The sequence below is a fragment of the Ornithorhynchus anatinus genome, chromosome X2, assembly GCF_004115215.2.
Source record: "Ornithorhynchus anatinus isolate Pmale09 chromosome X2, mOrnAna1.pri.v4, whole genome shotgun sequence".
NCBI classification, from domain to species: domain Eukaryota; kingdom Metazoa; phylum Chordata; class Mammalia; order Monotremata; family Ornithorhynchidae; genus Ornithorhynchus; species Ornithorhynchus anatinus.
Window position 1 is genome coordinate 3,073,228 of NC_041750.1, and position 20,429 is coordinate 3,093,656.

Here is a 20,429-nt window from a genome sequence, read left to right on the forward strand (position 1 = left end):
GATCCCCGCTCCGCCGCTCGTCTGCCGCGTGACCCTGGGCAGGTCACTTGAATGGTGACGATAGTAAATGTTAAACGCTTACTGTGTGCCAAGCACTGCTCTGAGCCTGCTTAGGACACAGTTCGCTTGTATCCATCCCGGCTCTCGGTACGGTGGCCGGCATAGAGTAAGCACTTAACAAATACCACAATCATAATAATAATCGTTAGTATTCATTCAGTCGGATATATTGAGCACTTACTGCGCGCAGGACACCGTACGCTCCCAGCCCACAACAAAGCACCTGTTTTGTAGAACAACGTAAAACAACAAAACTCTCCTAGTCCAGCGGGAGGGGGCGGGGGGGGGGGGGGGGGGGGGGGGGGCTCGGTAAATCCCACTAAATCTCACCGATCGATTATATTCATTCATTCAGTAGTGCTTATTGAGCGCTTCCTATGTGCAGAGCACTGTACTAAGCGCTTGGAATGGACAGTTATCCACATCCCCACCTCTCCGGTATCCCCGAGAGGCGGCCAAAATCACGCGGGTCTGGGGTGCCGTGTCGTCCTCCGGGCCGAGACGGCCCAATCCGGCGGGAGCGGGAATCATCTCCCCGTTTCCCGGCGGGGAAAAGCGAGGCCCGGAGCGGCCGGGCGGCTTGCCGGGGGCGGAGCCGGGACCCGGACTCCCGTCTCCCCGCCGCCGGGCGGTGCCAAGGAATTGATTCGGGCAGGATGCCGCGGGCAGCAAGAGCTTCTTTCAAGCCGGCTGCCTTCCCGTTCACAGCGGGACTTCGGGGCCGAACCGGGCAGGAAGTAACGGGTAGAATGGGCCGGGCCGTATCTCTCCTGACGGGTCGGTCCGGGCCAACGAGGATGGAGTTGTATTTGAATTTCCTTAAATCTGCGGAGCGGTTTGTCTGCTTGTACCTTTCAATCGCCCGGGAACGAAGGGAGCCATTTCTTTGGATTAAAAGGTAGGCGGATCTGATTACCTCCGGCCATAATTAGGTTATCTGGGCCGGAGCGATCTTTTTCTGGAATAATAATACGGTGTGTTTATAGAGTGTTTCCCTCCCTTCCCCCCTCGCCACACCGAGAAACCCCGGGCATCCCTCTCTGAATCTCCCTCCGCCGTTTCCGGTCTCCCCTGCCGGGCAGATAATAAGAATAACGTTGGTATTTGTTAAGCGCTTACTCTGCGCAGGGCACCGTTCTAAGCGCTGGGGGAGATACGGGGTCATCGGGTTGTCCCACGTGAGGCTCGCGGTCTTAATCCCCATTTTACAGATGAGGTCCCTGAGGCACAGAGAAGCCGAGTGATGCCGGCCTGTTGGGGCAGAGCGGGTGACCGGGCCCGGGTCAGACAGGGAATAAGCGGCGGTAAAGTCCGAAAGAGAATCTTTTAGGGTATTTTTTAGGGTACTAAGCGCTTTACTGTGTGCCAGGAACTGTACTAAGCACCGCCAGTCAGGTTGGACCCGGTCCCCGTCCCACCCCGGGCTCGCACTCTGAATCCCCTTTGGACAGATGCGGAGGTACCGAGGGGCAAAGAATAAGAATCACGGAATTTGCTGGGGCTGCACCAGGGTGGAGCCGAGGTCATCGGGTTGGACACAGTCCCCGTCCCACGTGGGGCTCACGGTCTCAAGCCCCATTTGGACAGACGAGGAAACACCGAGGCACAAAGTGGCACGGCTCAGTGGAAGGAGCCCGGGCTTGGGAGCCGGAGGTCACGGGTTCGAATCCCCGCTCTGCCCCTTGTCAGCCGTGTGACCGTGGGCGAGTCACTCCCTTGGCCTCAGTGACCTCAGCTGGAAAACGGGGGTGAAGACCGGGAGCCTCAGGTGGGACAACCCGACGACCCCGTACCTCCCCCAGCGCTTAGAACGGCGCTGGGCACGTAGTGAGCGCCTAACGGATACCGACATTATCATTATTACCAAGTGACCTGTCTCAGAGCCGGGGGTAGAACTCGGGTCCTCCGACTCCCGGGCCCGGCCACGTGGTCTCCTCCAAAGGATTTATCTCGTTTTCCCAGGTGGAGGGGGGTAGGAACCGTCGGTGGGAACCCCAAACCCCTTCGCTCGGCGGCTCGAGGACGGCGTTTGGGTTTTTTTTTTTCCTCCCTCCCGACGGATCTCCACGTTTCATCGCCAGCCCCGTGGGAAGCCTGCGGGTTGTTGGGCGGTCTGACGTGTGGCCGGGCTCTGAATTATGCATTGTACTACAGGGGAGTTCGTAAACCATATTTCTCTGCGGGCTATTTCAGGCGTCGGGCTAGCGGGGTGTCGCTTCTGCATTTACATGATATTTAAAAAAAGAGGGAGAGAGCGAGAGGGAGAGAGACACGCAGAGAGACGACAATTGTCGCGTTCGTTAAGCGCTTCCCATGTACCAGTTACTGTAATAATAACAACGATAACGATGGTATTTATTAAGCACTTAACCGTGTACCAGACGCTCTTCTAAGCACCGGGGTGGATACAAGCCAACCGAAGCGGGCACAGTCCCTCTCCCGTGTGGGGCTCCCGGTCTCAATCCCCATTTTCCCGATGAGGGAACCGAGGCCCAGGGAAATGAAGTGAGCCGCCCAAGGTCACGCAGCAGATAAGGGGCGGCGCCGGCATTAGAACCCAGGACCTTCCGACTCCCGGGCCCGAGCCCCCTCCGCTATGCCACGCTGCGCACAAGCGCTCTACGGTGCTCTAAGCATTGGATCAAGCGCTGGGATAGATACGGGCCAATCGGGTTGGACACGGTCCCTGGCCCGCATGGGGCTCCACCGTCTTAATCCCCATTTTACAGACGAGGCAACCGAGGCCCAGAGAAGTGAAGGGACTTGCCTGAGGTCGCCCAGCAGACAGGTGGCGGAGCCGGGATTAGAACCCGGGTCCTCTGACTGCCGGGCCCGGCCTCCTTCCACTGGGCCGCACTGCTTCGCCGACAGAGAGACAGACTCCACTCGCGCTGGGGGCTTCCTGGAAAACCTGGGGACCCGAGATCCCCCCTCCCCAAATCGGGGATGCCTGTAGGCATCCGGGGAAGAGCTGGGATGGGGTCTTTGGGACGAGCGGAGAAGCGGCGGGGCCTAGCGGAGAGCGCCCGGGGGCTTTGGAGTCAGAGGGCATGGGTTCGAACCCCCGCTCTGCCACTTGTCAGCTGTGTGGCTGTGGGCGAGTCACTTCGCCTCTCTGGGCCTCGGTTGCCTCATCTGTAAAATGGGGACTAAGACCGTGAGCCCCACGGGGGACGACCTGATTCTCCCTGCGTCTCCCCCAGCGCTTAGAACGGTGCTCCGCACAGAGTAAGCGCTTAACGAACACCGACGTTATTGTTGTTATTCTCCGTGCCTCCGTTTCCTCAACTGTAAAATGGGGATTCAATCCCCGTCATCCCTCCTGCTTAAGACCGTGTCCGACTTAAATATCTGTACCTACCCCAGGGCTTAGAATCAATCGGTCAATCAACGGTATCGGTCGAGCGCTCACTATGCACAGAGCGCTACTCTAAGCGCTTGGGAGAGTACGGTCCTCCTACCCTCTCTCCCCACCCTCCCCGTCCACACTCCCTCCCCATCCTCCTCCGCATCCCCCTCCGGGCTCCAAACGAGCCCATTTCGGTCTCCACGTTGCCTCCCGGGGTGATCCATCTGGATCAGCGGGACCGGTCGGAGATGCCGGCGGCCGCTTCCTGAACGAGGAGATCCCTCTCTCTTAAATAAACGTTTACCCCGGCAGGGGCGCGCGCCGCCCGAGCGGAGCCCCCCAGCGCGGCCCCCTCCTCCGCTCTCCGCACCTCAGCCCTCTCCCCGCCCCGGGCCCAGGCCCGGGAGCCGGCTCTCCCTCTGCCCCTGCCAGGAGGAGGGAGCCCCTTTAGTAACGGTAATAACAATCGTAATAACGGCAGTATCGGTTAAGCGATCCGATCCGACGCAGTCCCGGTCCCGCACGGGACCTGGCGGTTTTAATCCCCGTCTGTCAGGTGAGGAAACTGAGGCCCAGTGAGGCCCGAGGTGGCCCGGCGGACAAGTGGCGGAACCCCGGTAGGTCCCGCCCGCGCAGCCTAGAGGGAAGAGCCCGGGGGTGGGACACCCAGATTCCAGTCCCGCCTTGCCCGCTCGGCCACCCCGGGCAAGTCGCTTGACTTTTCCAGGCCCGGGTTTCCTCGTCCGCAAGACGGGGACTCGGAGGGTGTCCTCAAGGAGATTCTCACGTCCCTCTCTTAGCGCTCGGCGGAGGGCTCGGCACGTAGCGAACGCTCTGTCGGGACTGCGGTGACCTCCCTGGAAATCAACCACCGTTTACCGTGCTCAGACGTTGCGGAGATGGAGGCCGTGAGGGAAGGGAGGAGGCTCGGGGGAGGACAGTTGGGTGGAGCGGCCTAGCGGATCGAACCCGGGCCCGGGAGGCGGGAGAACCTGGGTTCTAATCCCGGCTCCTCCACCTGCCTGCTGTGCGGGTGAGTCACTTCACTTGGCTGTGCCTCGGTCCCCTCATCCGCCAGACGGGGATTAAGACTGCGAGCCATCCATGTGGGATGTGGACCGTAACAAACCTGATTATCTCTCAGCACAGTGCCTGGCACGTAGTAAGCGCTTAACGGATGCCATCAAAAAAGAGACAAACGTCCGAGGCTCCTGCCGTACCGGGCGGCCGACACGTCTCCTGCCCTTCCCGCAGTGCCCCGCCGCGCGTCCCGTCCCCTTCTCTCCGGCCTCCTTCTCCGCTCCCCGCCGCGCCCGCCGCAGGGTCGAAGCCTCTGGATCTTAGACGTCATCCGGCGCCGGCCAGCGCCGGCCCGGAGGCCGTAATTTAAGCGGACGGGATGCGCCGATACCAGAGGACGGGAGAGAAGGATGGGATGGGTCTACGGCCGTCCGCCGAGGCCCCGAGAGCGGGCGGGCGGGCGGCCGGCGCCGGAGCCCATACATCACAGGAGAGCGGGAGGAGGCTCGGGTCTCGGCCAGCGAGATTAAAAGGACGGGGCCGTAAATCAACCGCCTCCCCCGGGGTCCCTCCCCCCCCCCCCCCCCCCCCGGCCGCTAGTCATCCCTGTCTATTACACCCCCCACCCCGGGCTGGAGCCGGCGGCAGGACCACCGTCCCGTCCGCTCCCGGGGTCGGCCGGCCGACCCCGGGCCCGGTGAAACACCCCGGCGGTCCGGTGACACGGAAATCAATTCGGCGTAATAGGACGCTGTCACGGGAGCCGTGGTAAACGTCCCCGCTTCGCCCTGCCGTTTATTCCCCCTAAACGCCCGGGCGTTTGCGGAGCCATATCCCGCCGCCCGCGATGCCCGGCGATTGATGGCGTTGGGGGTGTCGCGGAGGACACGGGGGCCGGCTTCCGGCTCCCGCCTGCCGTTCAACCTCCCGGGAACGGGGAGGTGTCACCACCAGGCATCTGCGGCAATGACCGCCATCCCCTTGTTTGCCGAGCGCTTCCCAGCTGCCGAAGCGGTGCGCCGAACGCCCGCGTCTGAACGGGATCACCCCCTCGGACGCGTCCCCGGCCCACACCGGGCTCCCGTTCTCGTCCCCCTTTTACAGAGGAGGAAAGCGAAGCCCAGGGAGAGGCTAAGCGTTGGTTGTTAAGCGCTGACTACGTGCCAGACACCCACCTAAGCGCTGGGGTGGACGCAGAGTAATCCGGTTAGGCACAGTCCCCGTCCCCCACGGAGCTCACGGTCTTTATCCTCATTTTACAGATGAGGGAACTGAGGCCCAGAGAAGTGAAGTGACTCGCTCCAGGTCACCCAGCACCGGTCTGGGAGTCGGAGGACCTGGGTTCTAATCCCGGCTCTGCCGGGTGGCCCCGGGCAAGTCGCCTCACGGCTCTGGGCTTCGGTTCCCTCATCTGCGAAACGGGGACTGAGACAGGGAGTCCAACCCGACGATCCGGTACCCATCCCAGCGCTCAGTCCGGTGCCTGGCGCGTATTAGGCGCTTCGCGAATACCGCCGCTCTTCTGAAGCCCGGTTGTGTCCGGGCGCCCCCCGACCCAGAGTCCCCCCCGACGGTAAGCGCTCGAACGGTCCCCGCCGACGGATTCGATCGATGGCCTCGCAGGTCGGGCCGTGCCCGCCGGCTCCCACGTGCGGCTGAACCTGCAGACGGGCGAGAGGGAAGCCAAGCTCCAAGATGAGGAACCCGGCCCCCACCGGCCGAAGGAGCGGAGACAAGGCCCGAGGTACCGGCCCCGTCTCAAATCCCCGGGTGTTGGGGAATCCGGGAGAAGGGGGGGGGGGGGGGGGGAGCGGAGACAGACCCTCCGCCGCCTCCGCGATGGCCGGGCCCCGCAGCAAGATTTCCCCCGGCGGATCAGGAAGCTTTAGCGTATCCCAGCTGGGGACCTGGTGAAACGCAGACTGCCGGGAAAGCCGCTCTCCGGCTAATCCTCCCCCCGCTTCGGCCCCTTTTAAGACAGACGAACCCAGAGATCCAGATTGGCCCCGTGGGGAGGGGTCGGCACAACCCTTCTGTCCCAAGGTTCACTCTCCTTTCGCTCGTATTTAGCGAGCGCTTGCCGTGTGCAGAGCTCAGTACTGAGCGCCCGGGAGAATACAGCCTAGCGATAAACACGTACAATCCCCGCCCGCAACGAGCTTACGGCCCGGGGCGGGGGGAGAAAGACGGTAATAGAAGGAAACAGATGACAGATGCGGACACTGGGGCCGTGGGGCCGAGGAATGTAGGGAGCAAATCAGGGTGATGCCGAAAGGGGGGCCAGCCCGAGAGGGCCTCTTGGAGGAGATGTGCCCGCAGGAAGGCTTTGAGGGTGGGGAGAGTCACGGTCGGATTCGAGGAGACCGTTAGCTCCTGGAGGACGGGGATCGTGGGTTCGGGTAGACGGAAGCGGTAAGGTGCGAATGGGAGACGGCCCGGCCTAGTGGGAAGAGCCCAGGCCCGGCGGTCAGGGAGTCTGATCCCGACTCTGCCACTTATTCATTCATTCGATAGTATTTTTTGAGCGCTTACTATGTGCGGAGCACTGTACTAAGCGCTTGGAATGTAACAGAGACAGCCCCTGCCCTTTGACAGTCTAATCGGGGGAGACGGACAAGAACAATGCTGGGTGACCTTAGTCGGTCCCTCAGTTTCCTCCCTTGGCGATTCAGCCTGTGAGCCCCCGTCCCGTAGTTGCTGTCTCACATGGGGCTCCCAGTCAGTCCCCATTTTACAGACGAGGTAAATCGGGCCCAGAGAACTGAAGTGACTCAACCAAGGTCACGCAGCCGACTCACAGCGGAACCGGGAGGAGGACCCAGGTCCTTCTGGCCCCTAAGCCCGTGCTCTAGCCGCTTCGGTCGCGCCGCTTCTCGTCCCGGGACCTCCCGCCGTTCCGCCCTGGGCCCCCGGGGCGGGCCGGGGAGGTGGGGGGTGGTCCTGGTCCACCATCACCACCGGACGGCCCCTCCCGACGGCCCGGCCCGTTCTCCTGCCAGGCTGGGGAAGATGGACCTCGGGCCCGGGGCGTACACCTCCCAAGACCTGAAGCACGCTCTGGCAAGATTTAAGGAGGGCCTGGAGCTGGGGACCCCCAAGGACGATCAGGTAGGGGTGGCGGGGCCGGGGGCGGGGGGCGGCCCCGACGGGACCCGGGAAAAGAGGCGGTCATTTTTTTTTTGGTCCCCTCCGAACGGTGGGAACGTCCGGGGAGTATTCAGGTGGAACCGGGCTCGGGGGACTTGGCGGAGTTTGGTTTTTAACGACGTCTAAAGAAGTGGAGTCCTTGGAGCCGGTGGGCTCGGGGAATAACCACCGCTGTCCTTCCGCCTCCCCCGCCGACATAGAGGGGAAATGGAGGCCGCAGGAAGAGGCAGGAGATGGGGACGGCTGGGAGGAGGGGACAGAGCAGAGGGAATGGGATGTTCAAGGATGGCGGGGGCGTGATCCGTCACGCCCGTGATGATAATAATGATCGTGGTACCTGTTAAGCACTCACTACGTGCCAAGCGCTGTTCTAAGCACTGGGGTGGATATGATCAGGTTGGACGCGGACCCTGTCCCCTAACGATAACAATGTCGGTATTTGTTAAGCGCTTACCATGCGCAGAGCACCGTTCTAAGCGCTGGGGGAGATACGGGGTCATCGGGCTGTCCCACGTGAGGCTCGCAATCTAAATGCCCATTTGCCAGATGAGGTCACCGAGGCACCGAGAAGTGAAGCGACCTGCCCACGGTCACACAGCTGCCAAGTGGCGGAGGCGGCATTCGAACCCGTGACCGCCGCCTCCCAAGCCTGTGCTCTTCCCACTGAGCCACGCTGCTTCTCTAAGGGGCTCACGGTCAACCCCCATTTTACAGACGAGGTTACCGAGGTCCAGTGAAGTGACTTGCCCGAGGTCACACAGCAGACCCACGGCGGAGGTGGGATCGGAACCCAGGTCCTTCGGACTCCCGGGCCCGGGCTCCAGCCGCTGAGCCGCTTCCCTCCGAGCCCCGACGCGGCCCCTCCGGGGACCCCGCGGTCCCTCTACCCCCGCCGCCCCCTCGCGCTTTCCCGCCGGGCCCGGGGGGCCGCCCGACTGACGCCGGGGCCGCGGGCCACGACGGTCTCGGTCCCGGACGGGGGTCCCGGCTAAGGGGTTGACCGGACCCCCTTCCCCTCCCCTCGTCCGGGGAGAGCGCCTTCCCCCGCTTCCCGAGCGGGCCGCCTCTCCGGGCCCGCCGCCCCGTCGTCGTCAACGGGCCACCCGTAGTCAGGGCGGACGCCGTCCCGGCTGGGCGACGAGGACGACCGGATAGAAACCCACCACTGGCCCAACGGCCTTGCTGTCGCTTACAGATATACCGGGCGTGAGTCCGCCTGTGTGTCTGTGCGTACGCGTTGGTGTGGGAGGACCTAGGAGGAGGAGGGGGAGGCTACTGTCCTGGATTTGGGGACAGTACATTCAGTAATCCGGGCCCTTTCAGACAGTCCCCCAAATCGTCCGTCCGTCCGTCCCCGCGGCCTCCCGCTGCTCGACTGTTAACGACAGCGATTGTGTTTTCATCCCTGAATTGCTCTGGTGCTGACTGCCCCCTGCCCACGGTGCCCTCCCGCCTCTTAAGGGCGGGTGCCCCGCGGCGAAAGAAGTCGGGAGGGTATTTATGGAGCACCCGCAGGGGGCGGAGCACTGTACCAGACCTGACTAAACCCGCCGGACCCGGGGGTCTGGCCCAGGAACGCAAGTGCCCGCGGCTTTGTGAGAAGGGGCGAGGGAGCTAGAGGAGTGAGGGATGGAGAGGGGACGGTCGGGGGTGCGGGCTGGGTCACCGGGGGACAGTCCGTTGCCGAGGGTCCATGTCCCCTGGGGCCGCCCGTGTCCACGCGGGGGGAGAGGGCTCAGTCCGGGGCGCGGGGAGGAGGTTCTGACGGCGTCCGTCGTCTCCCCCCGGGCCTCCCCCGCCCCCGCCAGGCCAGGCGGGCCGAGGTGAGACGGCGCTTCCGCCCCATCGAGGAGCTCAAGCGGGAGTTCGAAGCCCTCAACCTGCACCTGGAGACGGACCTGCAGATCATGGTCCGCCTCATCGACAAGTTCAACAGCTCCGGCGCCACTCTGGGCGACAAAGTGGCCGCCCTGAAAGACCTGGAGTACTACGTCCACCAGGTGAGGTCCGCCCCGGGACCCGCCACCGGGCCCTTCCCCGGCCCGGGCCGGCCCCGCCGCCCTGCGGTCCCCCCGCTAGACTAGTCCGACGCTTACGGCGGCGCTCGGCGCGTAGTGAGCGCTCAACAGATGCCATCATCATTAGTCTCCTCGAGCGGTGGAGCGGCCTAGCGGAAAGAGCGCGGGCCTGGGAGTCGGGAGACCTGGGTTCCCGCCCCGGCCCCGCCGCTCACCTGCCCCGGCACCTCGGTCGAGTCACGTCGTCCCTCCGTGCGGCGTCTGGAGAGCGAGATGAAACAGATGATAATTACGGTACTCGTGAAGCGCTTACTACGTGCCGAGCACATTTCTAAGCGCTAGGGTAGATGGAAGTTAACCGGCTTGGACGGTCCCCGACCTCCGCGGGGCTCACGGTCTTAATCCCCATTTTCCAGATGAGGTGACCGAGGCCCAGAGAGGGGAAGTGACCTGCCCGCGGTCACACGGCAGACACGTGGCGGGGCCGTGATTAGAACCCAGGTCCTCGGGGCTCCCAGGCCCGCGCCCTATCCACTAAGCCACGCTGTTTCTAGTAGGCGGGATCCTGACCCTCAAGGATCTTCCGGGGCGCGCAACGTTGGGCTCAGCAGCGATTAGCCGGGGCGGGGAGCACGAACAGAGGGGGACGAGGGCTCGGCGCGGCTCCGACGCGACGCCCCCCTCCGCAGGTGGACAACGCCCGGGACCTACTGACCTTCGGGGGTCTGCAGCTGGTGATGGGCGAGCTGAACAGCACCGAGCCCGTCCTGAAGGAGCACGCGGCCTTTGTGCTGGGGGCGGCCCTCTCCAGGTGAGGTGGTCCGCCGCTGGGCCGGGGGGGGGGCGTCGGGAGGGGTCGCGGGGAGCCGGGGGGACAGATTCAGACACCTCGCGCGGCAAGGCTGGGGCTTCGACCTCCCGCCCCACGGCGGCCCCGGGGCCAACGGGACGGCGGAGGGCACCGGGCGGGGCGTCGGCCGTCCGGGAGCCGTCGAGACCCTCCCAGCCTCTCCCGCCGCGTCCAACCGCCCTGCCGCCTCCCCTTCTCCTGAGGCCCCCCCCCCCACCCCAGACCTCGCCGCCCCGCAGGCCTTCCCGCTCTGTCCCGTCAGGTCGAGGGGCGCCGCGCCCGCCCCTCCCTCGCCTACCGTCGTCTCCCGCCTTCCCGAGCCGGGCCCGCGAGACCGTGGGGACGGTGCCGGCTCCCGGCCCCCGAACGGGAGAGCGGTCAGTCGAACCCGACGTCCTCCGGGTAGCTCCCCTCTCCTCTCCTAATCGATCAGTGCTATCGACTGGGTGCAGAGCGCCGTGCTGAGCAGCTGGGAGAAGACGGGAGAATCAGAAGACCCGATCCCCGCCCCGAAGAGCGGCAGTCTACTTTGTGCAGAGCACTGGACTGAACGCTTGGGGGAGGACAAAGTTAGCGTTCCCGACTCCTGCCCTCGGGGAGTTTACAATCTACCGATCCTCCCTTGTATTTTTTCTTTTTTAAAATATGACATTCGGTAAGCGCTTACCGTGTGCCAGCCGCTGTACTAAGGACCGGAGTCGTCGGGAGTACGCAGTCCCTTCCCCACAGAGGGTTCCCGGGCTTCATCCCCATTTTACAGATGACCAGAAGTCACGGATGGGGAGGCGGGGGGTCGCCGGAGGACGGGAGAGCGGGCGTTTGGGTGAGAGGGGACGGCCGAGGGGGAGATGTCGGGGAGCGGGGTGTCGGCCCATAGCCGTGACTGGGAGGGGAGGGACCCCGGGCCTCAGTCCCGCCTCGGGGTCCGGGCCCGGTTGCCCCCACCGCCGCCGTCCGGGTTCGAGACCCAGCCCCGCCCGCAACGTGCCGCGTGACCTTCGGCCAGCTCCTTCACCCCCCGAACTTTGGTTTTTCCAGCTGTAAAATGAGGAAGACTCTAATCCCTTCCCCCCCCTCCCCTCCCCAACACCCCTCGGGGATACTGTGAAAGTAAATTGAATTGCTGTAGGTGCAAAAAACGCTTTAGAAGGGAGTGTTATGTAACCGTTTTTTTGGCTTGCTTTCAGTGCTTTTTTTCTGAGGAACAAAGCACTTTCCCATCGATCACATTATGCGTCCATACTCCTGTGAGGCGAGGGATTGGGAGGGAGGGAGAGAAGGGGGAGGGGGACACCATCCCCGTTTTACAGACGGGGACGCCGAGGTCCAGTGATCCGCCGAAGGTCACCCAGCCCCCCTCCCGTCTCCCCAGCTCGGCCTCCCTCCCGGACCACCCCGCAGCTTCCCCCGTACGAATGCGATGAAGGGGAATCTGTCGCCGTAGGTGGTTCCTCTTCCTCGGGCCCCGAAGCCCCCCCGTTTTCAAATGGAATTTGTTAAAGCGCTCACCAAGTGCCGGGAACCGTCGTCGTAACCGCCGGGCCTCGAGGCAGAGGGATGGCCTGAATGACCCCCGGAGGAGGGAGGGCCGTCGTGGAGCCCATCCCGGGGGCTCCCACGGCTCCTCTTCCGCCCGGCCCTGCCCCTCCGAGACAGGGAGATAAAAACACGATTTCACCTCACTGGAAAGCCAGGAGCCCAGCGGCTCTTTCCCCTCCCCGTATCCGAAGGAGTTGGGTCTATTGCCGTCCGCCCGGCGGGCGCACGGGAAAGCGCTCTGCCCGCGGTCCAGCGCGCGGTCCCCGGTCCAGCGCTCTCCGCGTGGTAGGCCTCCGCTACGATGCTCCGCACCCGGGGAACCCTCCGTCCGGTGCGGTGCCCACGGGCGGACGGGAGGCGGTACTCGTGGTGACGTTGATGGGTCAGGGGTCTCCACCGCAGGGGTTTCCACGCCCCTCCCTCCACGGCCTGATCTATCAGTGTGTCCCCGGAGATCTGCCCCGGCTCTACAACGGCCCCCCCCCCCCAGAAAGCGGTGGGTCCCGGGGAGGGGAGCTGACCCGCGTCCTGCCTCTCTTCCCCCAGCAACCCCAAAGTCCAGGTGGAAGCTATTGAGGGGGGCGCCCTGCAGAAGCTGCTGCTCCTCCTGGCCACGGAGCAGCCCCTGGCTGTGAAGAAAAAGGTAGGACCCCCCCCCCCCATCCCGTCCCCCTGCCCCGGCAGCGACGTCGGGGGTGGGGCCGTCCGGGGGTCCCGGCGGGACCCGGGGAGCCTCCGGCACGCCGCCCGGCCGGGCCGGCCGTCCCCCCCCATCGCCGGCGGTGCCGCTTGGGGGTCCGGCCCCCGCCCCCCCCCCCCCCGGCCGCCCGCCTGACCGCCCCCCTTCCCCGCCGCGGCGGCGGCACCCCAGGCCCTGTTTGCGCTGTCCTCTCTGCTGCGCCACTTCCCCCACGCCCAGCTGCGCTTCCTGAAGCTGGGCGGGCTGCAGGCCCTGCGGAATCTGGCCCGCGACGAGGCCACCCGCGTGCTGGCCGTCCGCGTGGTCACCCTGCTGCACGACCTGCTCGCCGAGAAGGTGAGACCCCCCCCCCCTTCCCCCTCTCCTCTCCCCGGGGGGCGCACCCGGCGGGGCGGGTGTGACGGCGGCCCTCTTCCGCGTCCCCCTTAGGGCACCCCTCGCCAACTGGGATGGGCCAGTGGCTTCCCCCGTCGGGGTCCCGCCCCGCTGCCACGAGTCAAGCCAGGACCGGGGGCATCGGCTTAGAGAAGAGAGGGCCGGGGCCTAGAAACAACCTCCAGGGGTGCGAAGGGGCCCTGCCCCCGACCCGGCGTACGGACAGCCGTTGAGCTCCTCCTCGGACCGGGGCCGACGCGGCACCCTACAGCAGGTGGGGTTCAGGTTAGACCTGAGGAGAACATCCTGCCTCGGAGCCAAGGACGGGCCCGGGTCGGGTCGGGGGAGACGGGGGGACCCTCCCCACCGTCCCCCCGGGAGGCCGGAGGGACCCGGAACCGGACGAGCGATCCGGGGCGGCGGGCTGGGCCGCGGGCGAGAGGCCGGACCGTCCGCCGTGCCGGGCGGGGAGGCCCGCGGGGCCCCCTAGGGTCCCCTCCCGCCCCGCCCGGGGACGGGGGGGGGGGAGGGGGTCTCGGTCCCCTTTGACGTCCCCTCCCGGCCGTGCCAGACCGGCCCGGGGTCGCCCGTTGCCGCTGGAGGCCCAACAAGCCGTAATCTTCCCTGACGGCGAACAGACGGGGGTGTTTCGGGCTAATTAATAAGCGCGTACATAGTCATTATCGCAGGAGGCCGCCGCCAGGGCCCCGGGAGCAGCTCTTAGAGGAAGACTCGTCCCATTCCCCTTCCTCTACCTGTCCCTCCACCCCCCCTCTGCCTCCTCCTCCCCTTCTTCCTCTTCTCCTGCCTCTCCTCTGTTTCCTCTCCCCCGCCTCCTCCCCCCCTCCCCTCCCCCCCCAGGAAAATGACCAGAGTTTCCTCTTCCCTGTTCCCCAGTGTCCTCTTCCCGCCAGGGGCCCTCCGCCGGCTCTGCGGGACCTTTCAGGCCGGAGCCTTCCAGAGGGCCTGCCGGGGGGGCGGGGGGTAAGAGAGGACCGTGTCCGGATCCCTCCCTGCCCTCCGCGCCCGGACACGCGGGCCTCCCGGGGCCCGGCCGGCTGTCAACCGAGGCACGGGCTCACGCTCGGCGTGTGGTCCGCTAGGGCCCCCGGATCCCCGTCCGGCTCTCCCCTGGGGCGTAGCCTGGGTCGGGCGGAGGGTCTGGATGCAACCGTCTCTTGGTCCCGTTGGCACGTGCCACCCCGAACTCACCTTCTCTGCTTCTCTCCCCTCTCCGCCCCTTCCTCTGCCCCCTCCTCCTTTCCTCATCCCCACCACTTCCCCGGCACCTGTTTTCTCCCCCCTCTCATCCACTTCCCTCACCCCCGTTTCCTCCCCGCTCCCATTTCCCTCACCTGCTTCCTCCCTCTCCTCCCCGTCCACCCCCAACGCTTCCCGCCCCGCCCCGATTCCCCCTCCCCCTTCCCCCTCACCCGCTGTCCTCCCCGCACCTGGCGGGCAGCTGTCGGCGGAGGAGGAGGCGTCGGCGTCGGAAGTCGGGGCGGAGGCCCGGGAGAAGGCGGCCCAGTACGCGCGGGTGCCGCTGGTGGCCGGGCTGGTGGAGCAGGGCTGGTGCGCGGTGGTCGCCGGCCTCCTGGGCCGGCAGCCGGACCACGACCCCCGCGAGAAGGTGCTCCGGGCCCTCGGCCTCCTCCTGGACTTCTGCCGGGACGCCTACCGCCACGACAGCGGGCTGGGCGCCACGCTGGCCCGCCTGCGGGACGAGTACAGCCGGCTGGCCGCCCGGGAGCGAAGGCGGGACCGCCGGGACGGGGACCGTGAGGTGGAGGAGGAGGAGGAGGAGGAAGAGGCCGGCTACTTCCAGGAGATGCTGAGCACCATCCGCCTACTCCTCCGCCGGCTGGACTGAGCCCGGCCGGACAGACTCCGGGAGCGGGGGGCGGGGGCCGGGAAGGCCACGCGCTCATTAAAGCCAGGCGCCCGGGTGCCGACCGCTGCCTCCGGGGTCGTCTTTGGGCCGTCCCCCGGCCTGGCCCGGGGCCGACACGGCGCCGTCCGGAGAGCCGCCCGCCCCGGGGGCGCGGATGGCCGTGGAGCCGCGGGAGGCGGTGGTCCCGCCGGCCCTCGCGAGCGCGGAGCCGGGGGGGGGGGGGCTGACCCCGCGCCTCCCGTCGGCCCAGCCGGAAAGGGCCGGGGGCTCCTCGACGCCCACCCTGAACCCCAAGTGCCGTTCGACTCCGAGGGAGTCACCGCTCACCTCCGGGCCTGGTTCGCCACCGCCCCAAGTAGCGGAAGGATCATCTCCGGCGGGGCGGGCCCTCGTCAAAGGGACGGGGGGCGGGGAGGCGCGCGTTTGCGTGTGAGTGACGGCGGGGGTCGGGGGGTCAGCCCGGGACCCCGCTCGGCCACCCCGGACTCGCGATCTCACGGCCGTGCCCTCCCCGCTCGTGTCGGAAAGGGGGGGATCGAACGGCCGGTCTCGAAACCCCCGTGCGCGATGTCGACACGCTCGAGTTCAAATGCCAGTCCTCTTCCCTGAATACGCGGCGGCTTCAGTCACGGGGGCCATTCGTCTATTTCTCTCCATCTGTCGTTGAGGCCGGGCCCGGGCGTGGAGCGAGCGGCGTCTTTAGGGAAACGACGCGGGAAGCGATTTGAGGACCGGAGCCGGGGGAGGCCGACGCAGTAGTCCGGAGCTCGGGTCGGCCTAGTAGGGGCGGCCCGGACGGAGAGGAAGGGGCGGACGTGAGCGAGGCCGGGGTAGAACCCGTAGGATTCGGTGACACACCGAATACGCGGGTTGGACCAGATGAGTCGGGGCCTACGCCAAGGCAGGTAGGACGGCGGCGGCGGCCACGGCCGCGAGAGAGCAGCGGGGGACAGGGTTCTGGCGGGAAGGTGGGGAGTTCGTTTTCGGACGGATCAGGTCGGAGACCGCGGAGTCGTCGGGTGCGGGGAACGGGCCCGCCGGCGCTCGCTCGGTACAGCGCTCCGCACGTGGTAAACTGGCCGTAGATCGCCGTCGAGGCGGCGGCGGGACACCCGGGTAGAGGTGTCCCGAAGGCAGGGGGAAACGCCAGGCTGCAGAGGGGGAGAGGTCGGGGCCGGAGATGGAGATCCGGGGGTCGACCAGATCCGGGTGGGAGTCGAGCCGGGGAGTGAGCGAGTTCTCCGAGGGAATGGGGGTAGCTCGCTGGGGGCGGGGAATGTCACCGATTACTGTTGCCTTGTACGTTCCCAAGCGCTGGGTACGGCGCTCTGCACACGGTAAGCGCTTAATAAATACGACCGAATGAGCGAACAGAAGGGGACCCAGAAATGGGCCTTGTGGGACCCCCCCCCCCCCCCGACCCAGTTAGGGGGTGGGTGGCAGAGGAGGAGACCCCCCCCCCCCAAAGGACATGGAAAAGGTCTCCCGCCCGGCTCCGGGCCAGATGGGGGGGGGGGTCTGTCCCGCGGGGACCGGGGAGGGTCGTGAGGGGCTGCAGGCTGCCTTGGGGGCAGGTGAGGCGGAGGAGGAGGAGGAGGAGGAGGAGGGTGAAGAGACGGGGTGGGCTTTGGGCTTCTGGGTGTTGAGGGTCCAGGTTGGGAGGGGAGGGGGCTGAAGCCAGGGGAGCCGGTGGGGCCCGCTCTCCCCCCCCACCCGCCCCAAACCCGTCTCCCCGCCCCCAGCCCCGGCTCAGCCGTTACCTGGCGCTGCCGCTCAGCTGCCTCCTCCGGGGCTGCCATGGCGACCGGATCCGCCGCCATGGCAACCCGGCCCGCCTCCTCCGCCGGGGCTCCCGGCCGCCGGGGCGGCCCGCTCCGCCCGGCCCCCCGGAGACCGGCCGCTCCCCCGGCCCCCTCCCCCCGCCCGACCTCCCCGGGCCCCCTTTCTCTGGTATTCGTTAAGCGCTTCCAAGTGCCAAGCGCCGCACTAAGCACTGGGACGGACACGGGCGAATCGAGCCGGACGCGATCCCCGCCCCGCACGGGGCTCACGGTCTTAATCCCCATTTTACAGATGAGGGAACAGGGGCGCGTCCAAGTGAAGCGACTCGCGAAAGGCCACCCAGCAGGAGGCGGCGGGCAGGGCCAGGAGGGCGCCGGGGGTTTGGAAGAGCGGGTGGGGGTGCTCAGTGTAGTGCCTGGCACTTAGTAAGCACTCGAACCTGTCCTTTTGTTTCGAAAAGCCCAGGGGAAGGAGCCGGCAGGGAGCGCGCCGTGGAAGGGGGTCGTCAGAGAGGAACGGAGAGCAGGGGCGAGGGCTTTTAGAAGGCGTGAGGGCCCGGGGTTGCCTTCCAAACCCGGAGGGAGATCTCTCGAGAGACGGCCGAGGAGGAGAGAGTTAGCGGGACGGGAAGGAGCCGGGGGCCGATTCGAACCCGGTGGTTTCCGTTCGAGTCGGCAGAATCAACGGGGTGAGGAGCACCGGGGAATTAGGGGGAGGTAAAGGTGGGGCAGGAGAGCGGTGAGAAGGTGGACGTTGGGTGCGCCCGGCGTGGGGCCGTGCGGCTCCCCTCCCACCCCGGCGGCCCCGCGGCCCCCAACCAACCTGGCTCCGCCGGCGCAGGGGAGGCCCGCGGGCGACCGGACGGAGAGGCGGGGATGGGGACGGGAGAGTTGGGGGGGGGGGGTCGGACGGTCCGTGCCGAGTCGGGGATCGGGGGGGGGGGGACGGGGCTCCTCGTCTCCTTTCCTAAGCGCCCCCCCTTCACCGGACTCCCCCATCCCGGGCCGCCACTCCAACTCCCCGCCCCTTGGTGAAATCCCGCCGGTCTCTCCTCCGCGTTTCCAAATGAGCGGCGTCCCGGGGCTCAGGCGCTTCGCGGCGTCCGGCTCCATCCCTGAATGGGCCCCCGGGCCCCTCCCGGGTCCCCTGGCCTCCAGCCTCTCCCCTCACGTCTCGAAGGCCTCCGACGAAACCATCCCTCTCCGCTTGGGGCGGAAACTCGCCGCCACCGGCTCGCACGCTTCACCCCCTCGACCCGACCCCCTTAGGGCGCCTCAGTTCCGGTCTCTCCGTGGACCCCGCGGCTCTCCGGACAGCCTCTCCCCGCTTCGCTTCCTTCCCCGCCCCCCGGCACATCGGTCGTCAGCGATCCGCGTTTTAACGTCCGCCTCTGCCTCTAGACCGGGAGCTCGTCGCGGGCGGGGAACGTGCCCGTTTATCGGAGTAGCGCGCTTCCCCGAGCGCTCAGTACGGCGCCCCGCGCACGGTAAGCGGTCGATGCGATCGAATCGAACGACTCTACGTCCTCGGGGTTCAAGCGCCGATTCACTCCGGCCCTTCCCCCGTTTCGGTCTCCCCCGTGGCCGGAGAGGGTCGTGCGGCCTCTCCCCGCGGGGACGTCGAGCGGGTGCGCGCCTGCCCGCGGCCTCCCCGACTCACCTCTCCCCCCGCGTCGACCGGGCTAAGAGCCGAAATGCCAGGAGGCCCCCCGGGCGCCCGGTCCGGCGCTCCGCACGGACTAAGCGCTCCGTCGGTTCCCCCGATCGCCCCCGGCTGAGCCCCGGGGGGCTCCCGCCTCCCGGCGGCAGAGACCCGGGGCGGACCCTCAGAGAGAGACGCTTCCCCTCCGGGACGGCCGGGTTTCGTGTCGGACTTCTTTATTGGGAAAAGTTAGTGTAAAAAACATTCAGATTCATAGAATTTAAATAAGACGGCAAAAATTATACCTTGCGGCTAGAATAATCGTAGTGATCACAAATAATATAAAGTCTAAATCATTTGCCCGAGCAGACACTACCGGCTAGAGTTCTCCCGCCGGCCCGAGGCGGGGAAAGAGGTCGCGGTTCTCAGAGACGAGCACGGGGCCGGGTGGGCCTCGGGATGCCGGGGCGGGGGGGTGGGGAAGCAAAACCGAGCCGTTGGGGAGGCCAGCTCCGCCCCTCCGCACCCCGACTGGGGGGGGGGAAGCAACTTCGATTCGTGTCCCGGGGCCCGGGGGGGGGGGGGGGGGGGGGGGGGGGGGGAGTTAGTAATCTGTAACCGAGCATTAAAAATCCTCATCCCGCGTCACGCAAGCAAGGGAAATGGCTTTGCTTCCCGCCGCGTTCCGTCGGAGCGAACGTCTCGTGGATCGTCGCCGTGCGCCCCGGCGGGGAAAGCCCCCGACGGAGACGGGCCCGTCGCCGCGCGCCGGTAAACGCCCTGCCCGTCAAGATGCTCGTGTGGGCGGGCCCGGGCCCGCGCGCGCGTTTGATGGGCCTGGCATCCCCAACGGGGCCCGCCTCTGCCCACCCGGCCACCCCCTGCCACGGCTCGCTTCCTTTGATTTGTACAGAGCTGCGTTCTCTCCGCCAGGCTCTCTCCGCCCCCGCCCCCCTCCCCGATCTCCCCCGAGCAGACAGAGGACGGGTCGGGGCCGGGGGAGGGGGGCCCGGAGCCCCCGACCCGTGCGGCGGGCTGCAGTCGCCACGGCAGTCGGCGGTTAGCGTTAAAGGAGGATGCTCTTCGGTTAGGGGACTGGCGTTCAAGCTTAGATCGGAAAGTCTAGAGCTACGGGTCGGGGCCGGAGGCGAAGCCGCCGACGTCGCGTCACCCGGACCGCCGACCGAACCTAAGAGAGGTGGCGACGCCGGCGGGGGGCGGGGGGGGCGGGGGGGGGACGGCGGCCGGGAGGGCCCCCGGCCCGCCCTCCCGGCCGCGGCCCCCCTCCCCTAAATGCTGTCCATCGCCTTGAACTCGCTGAGGGCCTGGACGGGGTTCACGTGCTTCTTCTGGGACGCCCTCTTGATCATCTTCTGGGTCTCGTCCTGCTTCTCTCGCTTGACGAGCGGCTTCTTCTCCGGGGCCTTCATCTTCCAGGACACGGCCGGGAGGTTGAGGGACGCCATCCCTTGGGACTTCTGGTACTTGGTGGAGGCCACGTAGGAGGCCTTCACCGTCTGGACCACGGCGTTCATCAGGTTCTTGGCCGCTTGGATCAGCGACATGGCGCTGTCCACCTGGGGGAGGCGGACGCACGAGGGGGACGGCTCAGCGGGGGGGGGAGGGGGGGAGGGGGCGCGCGCGAGGAGGGACCCGGCCGGAGCCGCCCGCCCGCCGACCCCCGGCCCGGGGCCGAGCGGGCACCTACCCCGGACACGACCAGCTCTCCGCCCAGGTTCTGGACCTCGGCCTTGACTTTGCTGCAGATGTTGAGCTGGTGGCAATAGAGCGCGATGCGCTGGAGGTAGGCCAGCAGGTCCTGCTTGCAGGCCGAGTCCGGGCACTGGAAGACGAGAGGGGGCTCTGGGCCTCCCGCGCCGGCCGCCCCCCGCGGTCCCCCGACCCCGGCCGCTGCGGCCCTCGGACGACGGAAGCCGCGGGACGGAAAGAAGCGGCGGCACCAGGAGAGCCCAACGGGGAAAGGAGGAAGAGGGAGGGTGCCCGAGACCGACGGGTCGCCGTTCCGGCTCCGTTTCGGTCGAGGCCGGGCCGAGAGC

The 20,429-nt window shown here is 66.9% G+C and overlaps 2 protein-coding genes across 7 annotated transcripts in view; one reads left to right on the plus strand and one right to left on the minus strand.

The window, feature by feature from the left end:
• Positions 1 to 15,011, plus strand: part of SIL1 (SIL1 nucleotide exchange factor) — a 45,693-nt gene extending 30,682 nt beyond the window's left edge. For all 3 annotated transcript variants that reach the window (XM_029052951.2, XM_029052952.2, XM_039910480.1), the window contains 7 exons: positions 6,053 to 6,173; positions 7,429 to 7,537; positions 9,385 to 9,576; positions 10,284 to 10,405; positions 12,530 to 12,626; positions 12,855 to 13,019; positions 14,521 to 15,011. In XM_029052951.2, the coding sequence (XP_028908784.1) occupies positions 6,053 to 6,173; positions 7,429 to 7,537; positions 9,385 to 9,576; positions 10,284 to 10,405; positions 12,530 to 12,626; positions 12,855 to 13,019; positions 14,521 to 14,928 (1,214 nt within the window). In that variant the 3' untranslated portion in view covers positions 14,929 to 15,011. The remainder of the gene's footprint in view (positions 1 to 6,052; positions 6,174 to 7,428; positions 7,538 to 9,384; positions 9,577 to 10,283; positions 10,406 to 12,529; positions 12,627 to 12,854; positions 13,020 to 14,520) is intronic.
• Positions 15,012 to 19,618: 4,607 nt separating this feature from the next.
• CTNNA1 (catenin alpha 1) overlaps positions 19,619 to 20,429 on the minus strand; it is a 114,243-nt gene continuing 113,432 nt past the window's right edge. For 2 of the 4 annotated variants that reach the window (XM_029053079.1, XM_029053080.2), the window contains exons 17-18: positions 20,081 to 20,215; positions 19,619 to 19,949 (exon numbers count right to left, since the gene is read on the minus strand). In XM_029053079.1, coding sequence (XP_028908912.1) covers positions 19,662 to 19,949; positions 20,081 to 20,215 — 423 coding nt within the window. In that variant the 3' untranslated portion in view covers positions 19,619 to 19,661. The remainder of the gene's footprint in view (positions 19,950 to 20,080; positions 20,216 to 20,429) is intronic. The other 2 variants (XM_039910479.1, XM_029053081.2) reach the window with 1 other exon arrangement.